The sequence below is a fragment of the Oncorhynchus mykiss genome, chromosome 2 (genome assembly GCF_057628025.1).
Source record: "Oncorhynchus mykiss isolate SJ-2025 chromosome 2, ASM5762802v1, whole genome shotgun sequence".
Lineage (NCBI taxonomy): Eukaryota > Metazoa > Chordata > Actinopteri > Salmoniformes > Salmonidae > Oncorhynchus > Oncorhynchus mykiss.
The window spans coordinates 56526194-56545501 of NC_143023.1; the positions used below are offsets into that span (position 1 = coordinate 56526194).

Sequence of the window (19308 nt, forward strand, 5' to 3'; positions counted from 1 at the left end):
AAAACAATAGTGGTCTTGAGGAACACTGAAATTTAAAGTTGATTTGTCAGAGAACAAACCATCCACAGAGACAAACTGATATATTTCCGACCGATAAGATCTAAACCAGGCCAGAACTTGTCCGTGTAGACCAATTTGGGTTTCCAATCTCTCCAGAAGAATGTGGTGATCGATGGTATCAAAAACAGACTACTAATAGGGGTTGCAAAATGGAAGCAGATCATTTTAGAAAGAGAAGGTCCAGATTGTCTAGTCCAGCTGATTTGTACGGGTCCAGGTTTTGCAGTTCTTTCAGAACATCTGCTATCTGGATTTGGGTGAAGGAGAATCTGGGGAGGCTTGGGCAAGTATCTGCGGGGGTGCGGAGCTGTTGGTCGGGGTTGGGGTAGCCAGGAGGAAAGCATGGCCAGCCGTAGAGAAATGCTTATTGAAATACTTGAAATTACTTTAGAGCTCAGGGACTTTCAATGTGGCACCAACAAGTCAGTTTGTCAAATGTCTGCCCTGCTAAAGCTACCCCGGTGAACTGTAAGTGCTGTTATTGTGAAGTGGAAACGTCTAGGAGCAACAACAGCTGCATAGTGCAAACTGTAAAGTTTGGTGGAGGAGGAATAACAGCCTGGGGCTGTTTTTCATGGATCGGGCTAGAACCCTTAGTTCCAGTGAAGGAAAATCTTAACGCTACAGTATACAATTACATTCTAGATGATTCCGCCCTTCCAACTTTGTGGCAAGAGTTTGGGGAAGGCCCTTCCTTGTCATGACAAAGCGCCTGGGCACAGAAATGGTTTATCAAGATCGGAGTGTAAGAACTTGACTGGCCAGCACAGAGCCCTGACCTCAACCCCATCAAATACCTTTGGGATGAACTGCAAGCCCAACCTCACTAAGGCTCTTGTGGCTGAATGGAAGCAAGTCCCCGCAGCATTGTTCCAACATCTAGTGGAAAGCATCCCAGAAGAGTGGAGGCTATTATAGCAGCAAAGGGGGGACCAACTCCATATTAGTGACCATGATTTTCAAAGGAGATATTCAACGAGCAGGTGTTCACAAACTTTTGTTCATGTAGTGTATTTTAGGTAGGAAAATAAATTAATGTAACTGAACAATACTATTAATCTCTGTGTTTTTTGTTATTGCAAACTATGTTTGAATTTGTTGTGGTGCGCGTGCTACGTTCCCCAGTTTCTGTGTTGTAGTTTGTGTATTTATGAGTGTGTTGCAGGAAATGGCTTTCTGAAATTCTCCCCAAGCAGCTGATTGGTCAGCCCTATTCATGATTGGAGAGCTGACCCCACCCCCTCGTCAGGACGCAGCTGTCTTCAATTACCAAATCCTGCTGAAGCTATTTAAACCAGTGTTCTGTTACTCAGAGAGGAGATGATTGCTGAGAGAGAGGAGAGGCTGATGACTATGTCATGTTGGTTGTTGCTGGGAGCAGCTTTGGTATGAACTGTGTTAGTTTGTTGCTCAGTCAGATGGCGCTTATTTGATATCCTGTGTTTCTCTTTTTTTTCTAAATGGTTTAATATTCTGTTTAATTTGTTCCCAGGGGGGAAGGGACCTAGGGAGTGCTTGGGCAAGAGGCCCGCGGGCATACATATACCCACCCGTAGTATATTCACTGTCTAGACACAAGGTAAGACCTGGGCGGACCACTCCCTGTATTTTGGTTAGGACACCAGGTGGTGCAAGGTAAGTAGTGTGTAGGCAGGTAAGATAGGAGAGGGGGCTTTGACATTTACTTTCTTTGCTTTGGTTCCGTCCAGCCCCTTTTCCCCGTATTACCGTGTGAAGGAACACATTCCTAGTAAATGGTAAATTCTCTGCCTTTTGTCATCCTTACTCGCACCTACAGTCCCATACCTCTTTCACACCATGGGGAGTTGAGTTGTAGCAGGGTGTCGCGTTCCCTCTTCCTAGAGGCGTGCGTAACAAACTACGTATACCCATTCCTCACCGTGGTGCTATGATGTAAGGGACAATTTCACCTCATAACTGCAGAATTCCACTGTTTGCTGTAGACCTGAGGATTGGTTAGGTGGAAGCAATATTTCCACACAGCGAATTTGAAGGCAGGATGAAGAATCACCATAATATTGTCTATTCGCTCCGACGTGGCACAGGTCTAAGGCACTGAATCGCAGTGCTTGAGGGATCACTAGACACGGTTTGGAAACCCATGAGGCGTCGCACAATTGGCCCAGTGTCATCCAGGTTAGGGAAGGGTTTGACCAGTCAGGGTTTCATTGTCTCATCGCACTCTAGCGACGCCTTGTAGCAGACCGGGCACCTGCAAGCTGACTTCGGTCGCCAGCTGGACAGTGTTTCCTAGGATCCTTTGATGCGGCTGGCTTGCGGGGTTAAGCGAGCAGTGTGTCAAGAAGCAGTGTGGCTTGGCAGAGTCGTGTTTCAGAGGACGCATGGCTCAGACCTTCCCCTACAGCAAACAGTGGTCAGGATACTTTCATCCTCCTTTGACAGCAAAGTAATTTGGTTCACTCATTCACTAAACAAATCCTAGCAAGTGAAGCTCATCTGAAGAAAATAAAATATGGGGTGTTCAGTTGGTTGAAAAAAATGTGTTGCTACATTTTACAACGGTACATACCAAACATGTTTTCCCGAAATGGTGCAAATACTAGGAACTTGGAGGTTAGCTAGATTGGCTAAATCCCATCTGGTGTAACCATTACTGGGAATTCCAGGTTAGGTAGTGTTTGGTGTAACACAGAATCTTTGACTAACCTTAGCGATACTGTCCTCCGATTCGTGGAAAAATATCCTCATAAAATGTCTGCCTAGTTGAAGGTCCCTTTTGAATTTAGAAAATGCTCCTTTATTAAAATACAGTTCTTGCTCAATGTGTACACCGCCATCTTGTCTTTCAAGTCTTCTCACATTGAGACAGGTGGGCGTCCACCCCAAAGTGCCGCATATCATGAGACAACTGCCTTGGCTACTAGCTACTCAAATGTTAGACATGTTCATGTTTTGCGCCTATATGACAAAATCCCACAATTTTGAATGTTTCACACACATCCATGAAAAAAATGAGGTCCAAACATTTAAGTTAATTGTACAACATTTTTAACCCGGAGGCTTATGGATTTGTCAAATAGCATTAATGTGGGCTACCATTATCATTCTAGGTGGCGCACACTGCTAAGGCAGTGGGGCGGCAGGTAGCCTAGTGGTTAGAGCGTTGGGTCAGTAGCTGCAAGGTCGCTAGATCGAGTCCCCGAGCTGACAAGATAAAAATCTGTTCTGCCCCTGAACAAGGCAGTTATAACCCACTGTTGCTAGGCTGTCATTGTAAATAAGAATTTGTTCTAAACTGACTTGCCTAGTTCGACTTCAAGTCGGGACACTTTAACCATGTTTTTGAGCCTCTCCCTCTCAAGCTTTTTTTTCTTGAGGAAAAAAATAACACTGCTCGATTCAAAACCCCATAGCGTAGGCTACTACTAGCCTACAGTCTCCTCCCCAGGAGGGCATAATCACCTTATGGGTAGGCTCCACCATGCTTTCGCCTCCCCTGGCCTGGAAGCCGAGGCTGCATATGGAATTAAGGGGGTCAATTGGGTTCATCATGAATTGAGGTGTCCCATATGCATTAGCAGGTTATAACGCAGACACTATGAATGAAAGGTTATATTGTTGATTGGAGTTCCGATAGTAACCTAAAGTAAAGGATCAGTTAGATTAATACTGCCATCTGTAGGATGATGGGAGTGCAACCTATACTACTACCGGGCACTTTAACGCATGTGACAGCAGGTGATAAGATTGCATATAAAGCATTGTAATCCTACATTTAGGAGTACCCGCCCATGTAATATAGCCTATGCAATATGATTATTAGGCAATAGCAGTGTGTTTGTGTACCAAGGCTGAAAGACGTACCTTAAATGTATTAGTCTTCTGTAGACTACGTCCCTATTTCCACACACAAACACAACATACGCAAATCCACATTTCAAAGGGGAGGGAAAAACGTGCGATTCGAACCCTTGCCACAATCTGCGTCAATTAATTTCCTAGGTCACTTCCCAGAGAGCAATTTGACCAGTCAGTCAAATACGCGTGATAGTGAATGTGCAGTTGGACTGAGGTATGAACAAGTATTGGAAGTCCAAGTAAATCTGCGATTTTAATTGGCTGAAATGCATTGAGCCGGAGAAACTTTAAAATGGTTGCTTATGTTCATGGGGGCAAGTATGGCCGCCCCCATGTCCTCAATCTGCCATGTCTGGTTTGAATGACAACCTATGTGCAATTAATAACCATCTGTACTATTGGGCATCACACAACCTATTTTGTGGAGGAAATAATCTAGTTTTACTAACAAAAGTCAGAATACATCGAAAACCAATGTAACGGTCTTATTTTAACAAGGTGTTACACAAACAAAAGGGTCAAGGTGTTGAGACTTCAATACAAGTTTATGATAAAATTCTGATAAACTTCATTATCGATCAATACAAAGTAGGGAAGAGAGTAGGCCAATCCAAATGAAAGAATGCATTCGTCACCATTTTGTAAAACAAAGAAAACATTTCAGACATGACTAAAATATCAAATCAGGTACAACTTGGCAGTCTCTGGGTCCACAAAAATACATTCACAACGATAAAAAAAAAAAAAAACACGCTGATCTACTTGAACAACCGCTTCGTCGGGGAACAGTGTCGGGAGTAGAAACGCCAGGTAGAAAAGTCTGAAGCCCGGTCGTCTTGAAGTAGATTTACTTTGAAGGGAAAAAACAGCAAAAAAAAAAAAAAAAAACTTCCTTTACCACAGGCGTTTGGAGCCAGAGAAAAATATAACAAGTGGACACAAGTTGAGGAGCAGTGGTCGTGGAGACCACCTCAGTTACGGCAGGGATTCTGATGTGCTGCAGTTCAGTGTGTATGTGAGACGGTGGACTCAGTAGATTCGGCCTCGGCTCCTGCCTCCCCTGCCTCCGAAGCCTCGTCCCCGGCCTCCCCTGAAGCCTCCGCGCTGTTCTGGAATCACAACAGAGGGACAACAGGTCAGTATGAGGACTCATTAGGGCCAGGAGTTTTCCACATTGCCTGACCTGGCCAGGAAAGACTGGGCCCTAGTTTGAGTAATTTAGCATGTTTGAGGGGAGAAAACACGATGGCAATGTGATATATCTCAAACAGCCTATTAAAAGTAAGAAATAAATTGGGTTACATGGTCAGGGGAAAAAAACTACCGCCCAGACTCAATGTATTGAAGCTAAATGGCACAGCGCAGGCATTTATCTCTATCAAATCCTTTCTGGGTAACAATTAAATACCTTACTGTAATAGTTCTCCACTCAACTAGTCAAGAATTAAAAAATAAAACTATTTCTCAAGCAAGAATTTTGCTAGGACCGAGGGAGTTCTATTAACCTGAGGTGCGGTGCACCGTCTATGGGCCGTGACATGAATGGGCAAAAGTGGTGACGCTGCGTTTTCATGGTACGAGAGAGGGCAAACCGGATGTCATTGTTTTCAATGAGAGCACGACGGTAAATACCGTTGAGGCTGTCGATGAATGCCGTCGATGAATGCCGTCGAGGCTGGCGGTGAATGCTGTCGATGAATGCTGTCGAGGCTGGCGGTGAATGCTGTCGATGAATGCTGTCGAGGCTGGCGGTGAATGCCATCAGCTGCCAAGGTAGAAGGGACTCGCCCGCCCGAGTTTAAATATTTCAACTTTTGACATCTTCATGAGCATAATTTTCAACCGGATGTTAATTTGCACGGTTTTGTTTACTGAAATCACCATAGCAACGGATACCATCACGCTGGCTTGCTTTTGCCGTCATCAACTTTCTAATCCACTATGCCGACTGGTATGCCGTTTTTTTTTGCGTTCCTAGTCTAAACGCTGCATGAGGGAGGAGCGCCCTTCTCAAAACGAACAGGAATCTGCGCCGTTCGGTCATATTGTCAACAAGGCAGCATGGTGGATCATCCAGAAACATACAGTAGCAGTCATAAGTTTGGACATATACTTCAAGTGTTTTTTATTTATTTTACAATTTTCTACACTGTTGAATAGTGAAGACAAACTATTAAATAACACATATGGAATCAGTAACCAAAAAAAAAAAGTGTTAAATGAAAATATTTTATATTTGAGTTTCTTCAAATAGCCACCCTTTGCCTTGACAGCTTTGAACACTCTTGGCATTCTCTCAACCAGCTTCACCTGGAATGCTTTTCAAACAGTCTTGAAGGAGTTCCCACATATGCTGAGCACTTGTTGGCTGCTTTTCCTTCACTCCGCGGTCCAACTCATCCCAAACCATCTCAATTGGGTTGAGGTCAGGTGATTGTGGAGGACAGGTCATTTGATTCAGCACTGCAGCACTCTCCTTCTTGGTAAAATAGCCCTTACACAGCTTGGATGTGTGTTGGGTCATTGTCCTGTTGAAAAACAAATGATTGTGGGACTAAGCCCAGACGGGATGGTGTATCGCTGCAGAATGCTGTAGTGGCCATGCTGGTTAAGTGTGACTTGAATTCTTAATAAATCACAGACAGTGTCACCAGCAAAGCACCCCCACACCATCTCCTCCACGAAGGGAACATGCTTCACTACCCCTGCGTCTCGCAAAGACACATCGGTTGGAACTAAATATACCAAAATTGGACTCAAACCAAAGGAGAGATTTCCACCAGTCTAATGTCCATTACTCGTGTTTCTTGGCTCAAGCAAGTATTTCCTTCTTATTGGTGTCCTTTAGTAGTGGTTTCTATGCAGCAATTCAACAATTAACAGTTGATATATGTGTCTGTTACTTGAACTCTGTGAAGCATTTATTTGGGCTGCAATCAGTCAGGTAACTCCAAATGAACTTATCCTCTGCAGCAGAACTAACTCTGGGTTTTTCTTTTCCCGTGGCGGTCCTCATGAGAGCCAGTTTCATCATAGAGCTTGGTTTTTGAGACTGCACGTCCAAAGTTCTTGAAATGTTCTGGATTGACCGACCTTCATGTCTTAAAGTAATGATGGATTGTCATTTCTCTTTGCTTATTTGAGCTGTTCTTGCCATAATATGAACATGGGTCTTTTACCAAATAGGGCCATATTCTGTATACCACCAGAACTGATTGGCTCAAACACATTGAGGAAAGAAATTCCACAAAATAACTTGACACACCTGTTAATTGAAATGCATTCCAGGTGACTACCTCATGAAGCTGGTTGAGAGAATGCCTGATTGCGTGAAAAACGTTTTTTTTTACAGTACAGTGAAAATTGGTTAACTTTGTTAAAGCAAGGCCCCTGAACTCTCGTATTTTCTGCACTATGCAATGATATGGGCAACGACCATGTAAGGCTTTCACAACATACAGAAGGGTGCTGGTTATCAAGGGGCAAAGTACTGACACACAACAAAAAAAAATGAGACAAGCTTAAAAGTTCTTTACTGACCAGAATTTTCACTTGTCTGACCACTTGCATGATGACGAGTTTCTCACATGACTGGCCTATCTGGGTGATGTTAATTCTCGCCTGAATGATCTGAATCTAAGATTACATGGACTCTCCTCGACCATATTCAATGTGCGGGACAAAATTGAGGCTATTATTAAGAAGTTGGAGCTCTTCTCTGTCTGCATTAACAAGGACAACACAGTTATTTCCATCATTGAATGTTTTTTTTTGTGTGCAAATTAACTCAAGCTTACGGACAATGTCAAATGTGATATAGGGAAGCACCCGAGTGAGTTGGTTGTGCAATTACGCAAGTACTTTCCCGAAATGGATGACACAAACAACTGGATTAGTTATCCCTTTCATGCCCTGCCTCCAGTCCACTTACCGATATCTGAACAAGAGAGAGCCTCAAAATTGCAACAAACGGTTCTGTGAAAATTGAATTTAAAATCAGAAACCGCCAGATTTCTGGATTGAGCTGTGCTCAGATAACAGCGCGATTTGCCAAGGCAGGATTAAGACACGGATGCCCTTTGCAACCACGTACCTATGTGAGAGTGGATTCTCGGCCCTACCTAGCATGAAACTGTAATACAGGCACAGATTGTGTGTGGAAAATGGCCGACTCTCTCCAATTCAGCCCAACACTGCAGAGTTACAGTGCCTTGCGAAAGTATTCGGCGACCTTTTGCCACATTTCAGGCTTCAAACATAAAGATATAAAACTGTATTTTTTTTGTGAAGAATCAACAAGTGGGACACAATCATGAAGTGGAACGACATTTATTGGATATTTCAAACCTTTTTAACAAATCAAAAACTGGGCGTGCAAAATTATTCAGCCCCCTTAAGTTAATACTTTGTAGCGCCACCTTTTGCTGCGATTACAGCTGTAAGTCGCTTGGGGTATGTCTCTATCAGTTTTGCACATCGAGAGACTGAATTTTTTCCCATTCCTCCTTGCAAAACAGCTCGAGCTCTGAGGTTGGATGGAGAGCATTTGTGAACAGCAGTTTTCAGTTCTTTCCACAGATTCTCGATTGGATTCAGGTCTGGACTTTGACTTGGCCATTCTAACACCTGGATATGTTTATTTTTGAACCATTCCATTGTAGATTTTGCTTTATGTTTTGGATCATTGTCTTGTTGGAAGACAAATCTCCGTCCCAGTCTCAGGTCTTTTGCAGACTCCATCAGGATTTCTTCCAGAATGGTCCTGTATTTAGCTCCATCCATCTTCCCATCAATTTTAACCATCTTCCCTGTCCCTGCTGAAGAAAAGCAGGCCCAAACCATGATGCTGCCACCACCATGTTTGACAGTGGGGATGGTGTGTTCAGCTGTGTTGCTTTTACGCCAAACATAACGTTTTGCATTATTGCCAAAAAGTTCAATTTTGGTTTCATCTGACCAGAGCACCTTCTTCCACATGTTTGGTGTGTCTCCCAGGTGGCTTGTGGCAAACTTTAAACGATACTTTTTATGGATATCTTTAAGAAATGGATTTCTTCTTGCCACTCTTCCATAAAGGCCAGATTTGTGCAATATACGACTGATTGTTGTCCTATGGACAGTGTCTCCCACCTCAGCTGTAGATCTCTGCAGTTCATCCAGAGTGGGCCTCTTGGCTGCATCTCTGATCAGTCTTCTCCTTGTATGAGCTGAAAGTTTAGAGGGACGGCCAGGTCTTGGTAGATTTGCAGTGGTCTGATACTCCTTCCATTTCAATATTATCGCTTGCACAGTGCTCCTTGGGATGTTTAAAGCTTGGGAAATCTTTTTGTATCCAAATCCGGCTTTAAACTTCTTCACAACAGTATCTCGGACCTGCCTGGTGTGTTCCTTGTTCTTCATGATGCTCTCTGCGCTTTTAACGGACCTCTGAGACTATCACAGTGCAGGTGCATTTATACGGAGACTTGATTACACACAGGTGGATTGTATTTATCATCATTAGTCATTTAGGTCAACATTGGATCATTCAGAGATCCTCACTGAACTTCTGGAGAGAGTTTGCTGCACTGAAAGTAAAGGGGCTGAATAATTTTGCACGCCCAATTTTTCAGTTTTTGATTTGTTAAAAAGGTTTGAAATATCCAATAAATGTCGTTCCACTTCATGATTGTGTCCCACTTGTTGTTGATTCTTCACAAAAAAATACAGTTTTATATCTTTATGTTTGAAGCCTGAAATGTGGCAAAAGGTCGCAAAGTTCAAGGGGGCCGAATACTTTCGCAAGGCACTGTATGTGCATCCTTTCAAGCACACCCTTCTCATTAACCTGTGGTGAGTTATTCACAATTTGACGAACAAATTAAGTTGTATATGTAATATGGCTAAATAAAGAGCAAAATTATTGATTATTATTATATTATTTGTGCCCTGGTCCTATAAGAGCTCTGTCACTTCCCACGAGCCGGGTTGTGACAAAAACTCACATTCTTATGTTTAATAAATGTATTTAATAAATGTATCATTTAGTGTGTGTGTGGTAGGCTTACAATGATGGCAAAAAACAACATTTGAGAGTGCGCTGACCTCGGTGCTATAGGGGGTACGCAGCAGGAAAGTTGAATGTTTGAAGTGGTACGGGACTATAAAAAGTTTGGGAACCACTGGTATAGAGTGTCTATACCAGAAGTTAATGGTTATCTGTAGGAGGAAGGTACATGGTGTGTGCAATTAAGCTTGGAATGTACTGAGTGTAGCGAAAACAATCACGTGGCAGGCACTGATATGGGTAAAAAAAAAACATGGATTAGTGATGAAGGGGGTTGAGGTCAGGTCACGTTAAGGGAGAAGGAACAGTTTATTACCCGCTTCACTTAATTTCCTGCCGAGCAACAGAGATGTGGTGTTTAGAGTGGAGGAGGAGATTCCACCCCAACTTGGGGTGGGTGTATGCATGCATACATACACCACTAATGGAAATGTGTCTGTCTGTTCAGCTGTTCAACCCTTTGGGATGAATAAACTTAGTTTAACTTAGTCATAGTGTCCGTCGAGTTCTTACTCTGATATTTCAAACCTAACACCATATGTAGCATTAATTTATAAAAACGTTTTCTATCTGTATCCATGTTGTTTATGAGTTTCTAGTGGATAAATCTAATGGTTCAAGAGAACATTGCCTAATTAAATGGAGAAAAAAAAAGCATCTCAACAACGGCATTATTTTCAATTAAATCTGCAACACTTTAGTAAAATAGAACGTTTTACAGCTACGCCATTCTATTGTCATTCTAAAAATCACATTATTTGATATGTTTTCCATGTGATACGGCACACACAGAGGGCCAGAGATAATTAGACATCTGTGTTCATTGGAGTTCCCCAAAAGGCCCTCTGGTAAACTTAAAATAAACTTGAAAGTCACCAAAATTCTAGTCATTTACTGGTCAACTTTGAAAGTTTCCAGTAATATACCCTCCCTTTGCAACCCTAGGCACAATGCAAGGTGGAAGTGAACAATATCCACCACACACACACACACAATGGATAGAAAAAGTAGGCACCAAACATGTTTATAGTTCAGTAAATGACTCTCATACCCAGAGTGATTAAGTTACACCAAGTGCAGTCGACTAAGGTAGGTGATACCAAACGAGAAAACACAGATACAATGTCCGTGCAACGTTCTACTGTTTAATTAACATGCTACCCAAGTGCCACCCTCACCGTTGGTGAAGTTGCCAATGGTGGCGCTGTACTTGCCGCTGGGGGGGTTGTATATCTGTCGCGCGTTCCTTCGGGGCAGCGGGGGGGACAGAAGCTTTTTCATGGTACTGCCCGTGCCCATCTCCTCCCCGGATGGGCGCTTCAGACTGTGATGGGCACAAAGGGCAAAGGTCACAGAGGTCAGTTGGGGGTTATAACGCTAACACTACTGTTGCGTTTGCAGTCTTGTCTGACTAGGTGCTTGTACTGAGAAGTTGGTAGTTTCCTTACATTGATGTGGGCGGGTCAGTTCAACCACGAATTAACATTAAAACGGACATTGTACTCAAACATCAACTTTTGTCAGATGTTTCCCCATACCATCCACAAAATCTGGACCCTACATGGTACTCATAACTTTCATTTCTTTTAGATTGCGGAAAAGAGATGGATTTACATAAGATGGTCTGGGATGTGAACTCAAGACTACTTTTGAGGTCTGAACATTCTGGATTTTAGAGTGTAAGGTTAATAACACTCCATCAGAAACCAGGTGTTCTCGGTCACCAGATAACCCGTGACAACATGAGAGAGGCTTACGCTACAGCCTCAGCCTTCTGGACAGGCCTCCAGGACAGAGTGACCGTGCTCTTGTACGATGGCGGGTTGTGGAAGAGATCCTGCAGAGAAAGGGGAACAGTAATGAGAATGTAAGAGACGCAACTAGCTACATAGGGTCGGAACCCAGTGTTTTAACACATTGATTATGAACGTCTCACCTTGATCAGAACGTTGATGTTGTTAGTGATCTTCAGAGCCACCACTTTGATCTTGTTCTAAGAGGGACGACAACAACTATTACACTAGAACAGAAGGAACGCACGGTTAACAAGGTCTACAGAGACCTCCTGATTGAATCTGCGCGATTCTTTGCGGCTCGTGAGATACCGTCAAGAGGAAACATGGCAATTTCTCGTTCAGAGCGCCAAAACAGCCGGTGAGACGATACATACCTCGTCGGTCTTCAGTGCATCTCCCGTCTTGCCTTGAAGGGCTACTCGCAGCTGGCGAATGTATACCTGCAGCCCTCTGGCAAAGTACTGTAACCTGAAGGTGGGAGAGAAGACCAAGTAGGGTTAAAGTGACTGAAGAAAGAAACAAGATGACTAACATTACTGGCATCCAGACTCTACAGTGGAGACCAGGGCCTAAAATGTACTTTGTGGTCCACCAGACACTGTGGCAGGTAGATTAAATACAATTACCAGCCAAAATATTTTACCCCCATATTTACATTTTAAAAAAATATTTAAAAAACACATGTTCATGCTTTGTAATGTTTCTAAAACAAGAAAAGTATTACTAAGAAGTAATGCGGAATATTGCTCAATTTCATGTCATTTTTTGTGACCCAAGTTTTAGTCAAAAGAGAAACCGTTCAGCTACTACTTGAAGGTCTGGAGGTTACCATGGTAACGGGGCTGATATTTGTGATCTGAATAGGCTAGGGCGTCTATTCGCCATCAGTTGAAGCAGCAGAATCAAGCCAATGTTGAAAAACAGCAGCTTGTGAACAAAAAGTTAAATTGCCAAGAAACACAAAGACTAAGTGCCTTTACAGTATGGCTGACCCCATTTAGTTGACAGGCTGTTGGTCGGCCGAGATTTCTTCAGTCGAGCGGTAGCAAAAACATTTTTATAATCTATAAATACATTTAAATCGCATGGTGTATAAGACACCTGTCTGATTCACGCCTGTCTGAGTGGACAGATCCACTGTGGAGGCTAAGACGTGTGCTACTGAAAATGGTATATAGTTATATTACATAAGAACAATGGTGCAACACTAATCAAAAATATATTTAACAAATGCGCTTTCTCCCTCAGTGTGCTGCTGAATTGCCACCTTTTCCTAGACTATGTTGCTACGTGCATAACAGAAAAGTTAAACCCGCATATTGGTGTTGAGCACAATGCCATGGAGGAAGCAGCAGAATGAGGTGAGAAAACAGCCCTTGCCTTGCCTAAGTGAGGAGAGAGGAAACCAACGTAACTAGGTCTATAATTAATAGCCTAATTGTTAAACAGGCCTGGCTTCGTAAATCATCAATATGTCTACAATATGTCTACAGAAAGACGACAGATCCTGCATCTGTTGCCTGTTTGAGTGTTTGAGTGTTTGAGTGTTTGTTTAATAGCATACTGATTCCGTGACCACCAAGCCTCGCGCAACATGACAGCATACAACTGACCCAAACGATTGGAAATGATAACTCATCCATAGCGTTAAAATGCATCTGTTCAGTGCATATCTGAAAGCTGGTGGGGGGTGTATTTAGGACGTACTGCGGATCGCTAAAATATCTTAACGATTATGATCTCACTTCCTTGACTCAAACATTACGGCGACACTATAGGAAAGAAAGGTTTAGAAACTTGGGAACCAAGCTCGAGTTATCAGTGTGACCCTGCCACACAGACATGTTGATATACTATTGTCACGCCTAAAATAAAAACCTCCAGGCTTCAGTCATAAGTCAATTTATTGGGAAAAAAATGTATAATTACAGGGGGCAGTTTGAAGAAAAAAAATTATCCCGTCCAAATCGTCCTTCTGGAACGACGGTCATTCTGGAGTAAATTACATAACTAACCCTCTCTACGAGTAATACTAGTCCCGGGCATGCGATGCATACATGCATCACGTAAAGAGAGCAAGGGTTGAGGGAATAGGAAATGTTTCTCCTAAACAAATTAAGGATTTCAGTAAAATAACTTTTACGTCAGAAATGGCTGTAAATATGGTGCAGATTCAGCCAGGCAGACAGCACGATAAGCACTGATGATCTGTAGCCTCCTTCTACCTGATCTTGAAGTCTTTGAGGCGCTCTGCATTTATCTTGTCGATGAGGAAGTCGGGCAGCTTCTTTCCCAGCTGGTGGAAGCTGAAGAGAAGACACTCCACATAGCTGAACTGCAGCTTGGGTTCCTCGCTCATCGTGTTCTCGCCGTTCTCACCCTCCGCCTCTGGGGGAAGCGGCATGAACTCCTATACACAGGGAGGAAAGGGTTGATCAGTTCGTCTTATACCAGCCAAGACCAGTCAAGGACAACACGGACCACAGCAAACATTGACCGGGCACACCAGAGCACCTCGTGTGTGTTGACGAACGGTGGCGATTCAACATGTAGGATCTTCAGTAAACAAAAAAGAAAATGACGCCCAATGTTCTGTGCTAAGAGGCGATAGGACGGCCACTCGTTGCTTTTAGCGGTCGTTGGCACGGTCCGTTTTGGCCATTAGTCTTTTACCAGTCTAAACAAACCAGATTAACGTGTCCTGGTCAACTCCTAACCACTATCCCTCAATAGTGACACATCTGAAGGTACTAGAGGGGTATGCAGTACAGTGAAAGCACATTGAAGTCCCTTAGAAGGCTGAGCTAGGCTGTTACTTACCAGCAGCTTCTCAAACAGCATGAGGAGGTTGGCCTCCACCTTCTCCATGTCCCCACAGAACGGACTCATCTCAGCAAGCAGCTTTAGCACCTACACACACAACATATGTCAATGCTATTATCCTGGCATGTTGGAGCCAACATGGAGGACTAGTTGCCGGAACACTGTATGGTCGGTACAGGGGAGGGCGGTAACTGACCTCCTGCTGAATGTCCAGCTCTGCCACAGGACTTGTCAGGGTACTGAGGTTGGGCAGGACGTGGTCACAGAAGTAGGTCACAAAGCGGGAAGAATGGACATTTTTCTGGAAGGGTAAAAAAAAGTTGAAGTCTCAGAAGAAAACGAGTTCTAAGAGGTGGGTGGGGATTGTCTACTTGATGTGGTTGGTCAAATCAGTTCAGAACCTCGACCAACAAACATGCAGAAATAGGAATGAAGTAACAATGGGAGGTAACGGCACAAACAAACACTGAAACGCAGCGCTCTCATTACGAGAGTAATTAGCCATTGGAAAACAATTGACAGTACGTGTGTTTGGTGATACTGTGTGTGTTGTGAGTGTGAGATTGCAGTTCTCAGTTGGTAAAAGTGTGGAGCTAGCAATGCCAAGGTTGTGGGTTCAAGTCCCACAGGGGGCACACACAAAAATTGTATGCACTCTATAAGTCCCTAAGTGAAGTATATTATTATGACTTGGCCTGTGTGTGTGTGTTTTATAACACACACAGAAAAGACAGGCAGGGCCTGGCACGTGTGTTATAATGCGTGTGTGTTGGGAGTGTACGGATCACTCACAGCGAAGAGGGGCCTGGCCTGACCCGTCAGCTTGTGTATGCATCACTCACGGAGAAGAGGGGTAGGGCCTGGCGCGTGCACTGCAGCAAGCGGTCCACGGTGTCGGGGTCGGCGGGGTTCAGCGCCTGCTCCAGGAAGGCCTGCTCCACCACCAGCTCCACCAGCTGCTGCCGCCCGTTCACCGTCTGCAGGCCCTTTAGCGCCATCAGGATGCGCATCAGCAGCACAAACTCCTCCCCTGTCACATCCTCCAGCACCTGGGGTTGGAGGGAGAAGGGTTCAGAGGTCAATGTGGGTCAGAGGTCAATGTGGGACAGAGGGCTGAGAAGTTTAGTGGGCACAATGCAAAAACAAAAACAACTAAAACGGGGAGGGACTATATGGAATCATCCAATAAGAAAGTAATTCTCGCTTGCAAGACATTTGCTACGTTGTGCCCTAATGAACATGATCAAGGAGTCAATGTTAGGCTGACCAGTTACAAATACATCCAACACGCAACTAGATTACAGATCCTTCCTATGGAGATCTTGTATTCAGTTGGCCAATAATAGTAATAAAAACACATTCTACTTCATCCTACTTCAGCCCTTTCACAAAGTGCTCTACTAACCAGCCCCCAGAATGGAGTGTATCACTCCAGGTGATTCACTTTGATAGCTGTACAAAAGCAGAGAGATATGGAACAGACCTTCTTTGTCTCGGTGAACACGTAGTCCTCCACCTCCTTGGTCATGGTGTCCTCAGGCAGTGTCTTCAGCTTGATGGAGAGGAACTTGATGGCCCTCTCCCTCACTATGTCCTCCCCCTGCAGGATCTGAGAGAAGAGGCCTCGCAGGGTAGCTGAGGCAAAGCGGAGATACAGGTTGGCTAGACAAAGAACTTAGAGGCTATACAGAACTTGTGCCTTGGGAGGGGGCTCTTGAGCCAAATGAGGAATAAGAAGCATGTTATGCTCACATCAACAAACTACATCTTCTAACTCTAATCCAACGCCCGTTTTCCCCCCTTCATTTGGGATTGAGGCCTGCCAAATCTCTCTTAAAGCGTTATGCGAGGTTCTACACAACAGATCACGTGGAGTAAAGCCAGCATCAGGTATGAAAACATCTGAAAAACAGTTCTCTTCGTAGAGTCTTGCATGAATACATGAAAATGAGCCACATTATCCTGACTGTTCACTCGTGAAGTTGTCCGTCTTCTCACAATTGAAAGCCAATTCAAGCATGAGAGAAGAGACGCTTACCCTTTGCGTCCATCTTGAAGATCGAGACCAGCGCTGTGTTCACTTGACTGAATTCGGCCGAATCATCTGTAAGCACCAACGTAGAAGAGAGTATAACAATTGGTCCATCACTGTCACAGAGAGCACATATCTTCTATTGACACAAACTACACCGTAGCATACATAATGTCCACTCCCACCATAGCATACATAATGTCCCATTAGAGGGATGGAATGTAGGAGCATCAAAGCAGAGGGGTTGACCCAGGAGTGGCAACGTGAGTGGGAGAGAGTGGAGAGGGGGAGGCAGTGTCTCTCTATCCAGAAGTCTGCGAGGAAGGTCAGTAGGCATTTGTGGAGTAACAGGGGGATGGGGTTCTGTTGTGAAGGCTGAGGTTGGGCCATTGTGGATTGGGAAGTGTGTGATTGCTAGCTGGGAAACACCCAGGTGGGAAGTGTGAGGAATGTGGAGAGGTAGAGAATGTGAAGCATGTCCTGTTATATTGCTGAGGATAGGAGGACTTTTTTCTGTGAGTTGGCCAAGTTGGGCGTAACCAAATTTTCGCTTGTAACAACTTTGGGTTCAAATGACAGGCAGAGTGAAATACCAAGGACGTTGTGGTTTCTCCCTTCCATTGGCCTGCACCCACGGGTGTGAGACTATTAGATAATGGAATGTGTCATTTGAACGACAACCTGAGAAAGGCAGCAATACGGAACGCAGCGTCTTTCCCGGGAAACGTACAAGAATTAGTAGTCTAGGTGGGTTAGCTCAAGAGTACTGTACCGGTCTGGAGAAGCTGGGTCAGGATATCTGCTACCCTGACAATGTTCTCCCCGGCTGCGAAACGGGGGAGCTCTTTGATGGCCTGCCTCCGAATCTACAGGAGGAAGGAAGAAGAAAAACGAACAGGTAAAAAATAGAGCGCGACTACTCCGACCAGGCACTTCTACATCGATTGATTTCTCAAATCTAACTTTGTTTATGATTCAAGTGTGTATAGTGGTATATGCATGTTATGTTTTGTCAACTCCATTGTGCACAATGGTATTTTCCAAATGGAAATGATAGTCCCAATGATATAATCCTTACCGAGACATCTTCATCCTCACAAAGGTCAAGCTGAGCATTGATTGCCGCATCTGCCAGCTCTGGGAAACTGCTGAAGAATTTGGGAATGAACTGTGCAGCCAAGCGCTTCTCCTTGGGACCCCCTTTCACGCCATCAAGGATCACCTGATAGGCATATTTGTGCTAGAGAAGAGATGGAAACAAATTTATACATTCACACGCTTGATACATCACTGTACAACATTAATTTCAAAAGCTTCCAGTGATTTGGTCAAAAGTGTTCAGTAGAGGACTAGAAAACAGAGTTCTGCCAAAGAAGCATGCAATCTTTGACGCCATTGGCATAATAGTTAGCTAGTTGCCAGCAGTAGGAACTAGCGCTGGATGTTGGCGGCATCTTAATTGAGAGGGACGAACTCGTGCTAATGGCTGGAGCGGAATGGTATCAAATACATCGAAAACACATGGTTTCCATGCGTTTGAGGCCATGCCATTCGCTCCGGCAATTACTATATGCCGTCCTCCCCTCAGCTGCCTCCTGAGCCAGTTAGCCTTTGAGTTTTACATTGTAAATCTTACCAACGTGACAAGTGGCCAGAGTCATGGCATAACTACGTTTTCGGCAGCAGCTGTGCGTGGGAATCAACTCATATTTTATTTATTTCACCTTTATTTAACCATATTGGCCAGCTACAGTACTCAGTTAGCTACCACCTAAAACCGTCGTTAAAGTTGTTTGCACATAACTAACTACTGTAGCTAGCGTAGTTCCATGGCCGAGATAGCTGGCAAGCTAAACTAAAAACGCCGGGAAACGTTCACTGAAATGAAACAGGATTAACGTTAGCTAACGTTACCAAGCTAGCTAGGCCCCTTTTAGCTAGTTAGCAAGCTAACGCTAGTTAGCATGTCCAGACAATGCGGGCTATGTAGCCAATACGTTGGCCTAACTTTCACATTTAGCTTCCACTGCTGATATACCGGATATGAAAAGGTACCTATTCTGGAAGATATTTCAATTAGCTAGCCAGTCATCTGATGCTTACCTGGCCCAGGTCCTCTGGCTTAGCATCGGCAAGGATCCCATAGTTACGATACAGCTCCTCGATAGTGACCGCCATCAGCGTGCGTCGGACTGCTTGTTGTCGAGATGAGAACGTCACCAACAATATTCCACAGATATGACTTTCAATTCGTCACCTTTCGTACAGAACTTCTCCAAACGTAAACAACACTACGTTCTGGTAGTACGGTGTGTCGGAAAAGGGGATGGGGAGAGGAAATGTCTAGTAAGCTCGCTGTGAACGAAACCCCGCTGTCCGTTCCTTTGCTTCCACAATTAACATCAGGAAGAACGTTAATGCGCATGGGCCCGCTTCAAACAACATCAGCGTTCTGCAATGTTAATCTTCATCATATTCCTTAAAATACTGTTGTTTTCATTTTACGAGTGCCGAGTGAAGTAATACATTTGAAAGCAGTGATGGCAAACACATATCCTATACATAAAGTAGGGATACTGGCCCGTTCATTTACATAATTATTTATTGGCACAGCTCCTTTATATTTTATTAACCAGGCAAGTCAGTTAAGAATAAATTATTTTTTACAATGACGGCCTAGGGACAGTGGGTTAGCTGCCTTGTTCAGGGTA

General features: G+C 44.0%; 1 protein-coding gene across 2 annotated transcripts; it reads right to left on the reverse strand.

Annotated features, from left to right (window-relative positions):
* Positions 1 to 4426: 4426 nt before the first annotated feature.
* On the reverse strand, positions 4427 to 19250 carry LOC110492111 (apoptosis inhibitor 5). Of its 2 annotated transcripts, none has more exons than XM_036951020.2 (14): positions 18701 to 19250; positions 17676 to 17837; positions 17370 to 17463; positions 16604 to 16669; positions 16049 to 16200; positions 15408 to 15614; positions 14762 to 14866; positions 14563 to 14652; positions 13968 to 14152; positions 12117 to 12210; positions 11883 to 11939; positions 11704 to 11783; positions 11161 to 11270; positions 4427 to 5009 (listed from the first exon to the last, which is right to left on the reverse strand). In XM_036951020.2, the coding sequence occupies exons 1-14, from the start codon at positions 18773 to 18775 to the stop codon at positions 4930 to 4932; spliced, it is 1557 nt and encodes a 518-aa protein (XP_036806915.1). In that variant the 5' UTR covers positions 18776 to 19250; the 3' UTR covers positions 4427 to 4929. The 2 variants fall into 2 exon arrangements, with proteins under 2 accessions (XP_036806915.1, XP_021421816.1); XM_021566141.3 differs by having other exon boundaries at positions 11125 to 11270.
* Between the last annotated feature and the right edge of the window lie 58 nt (positions 19251 to 19308).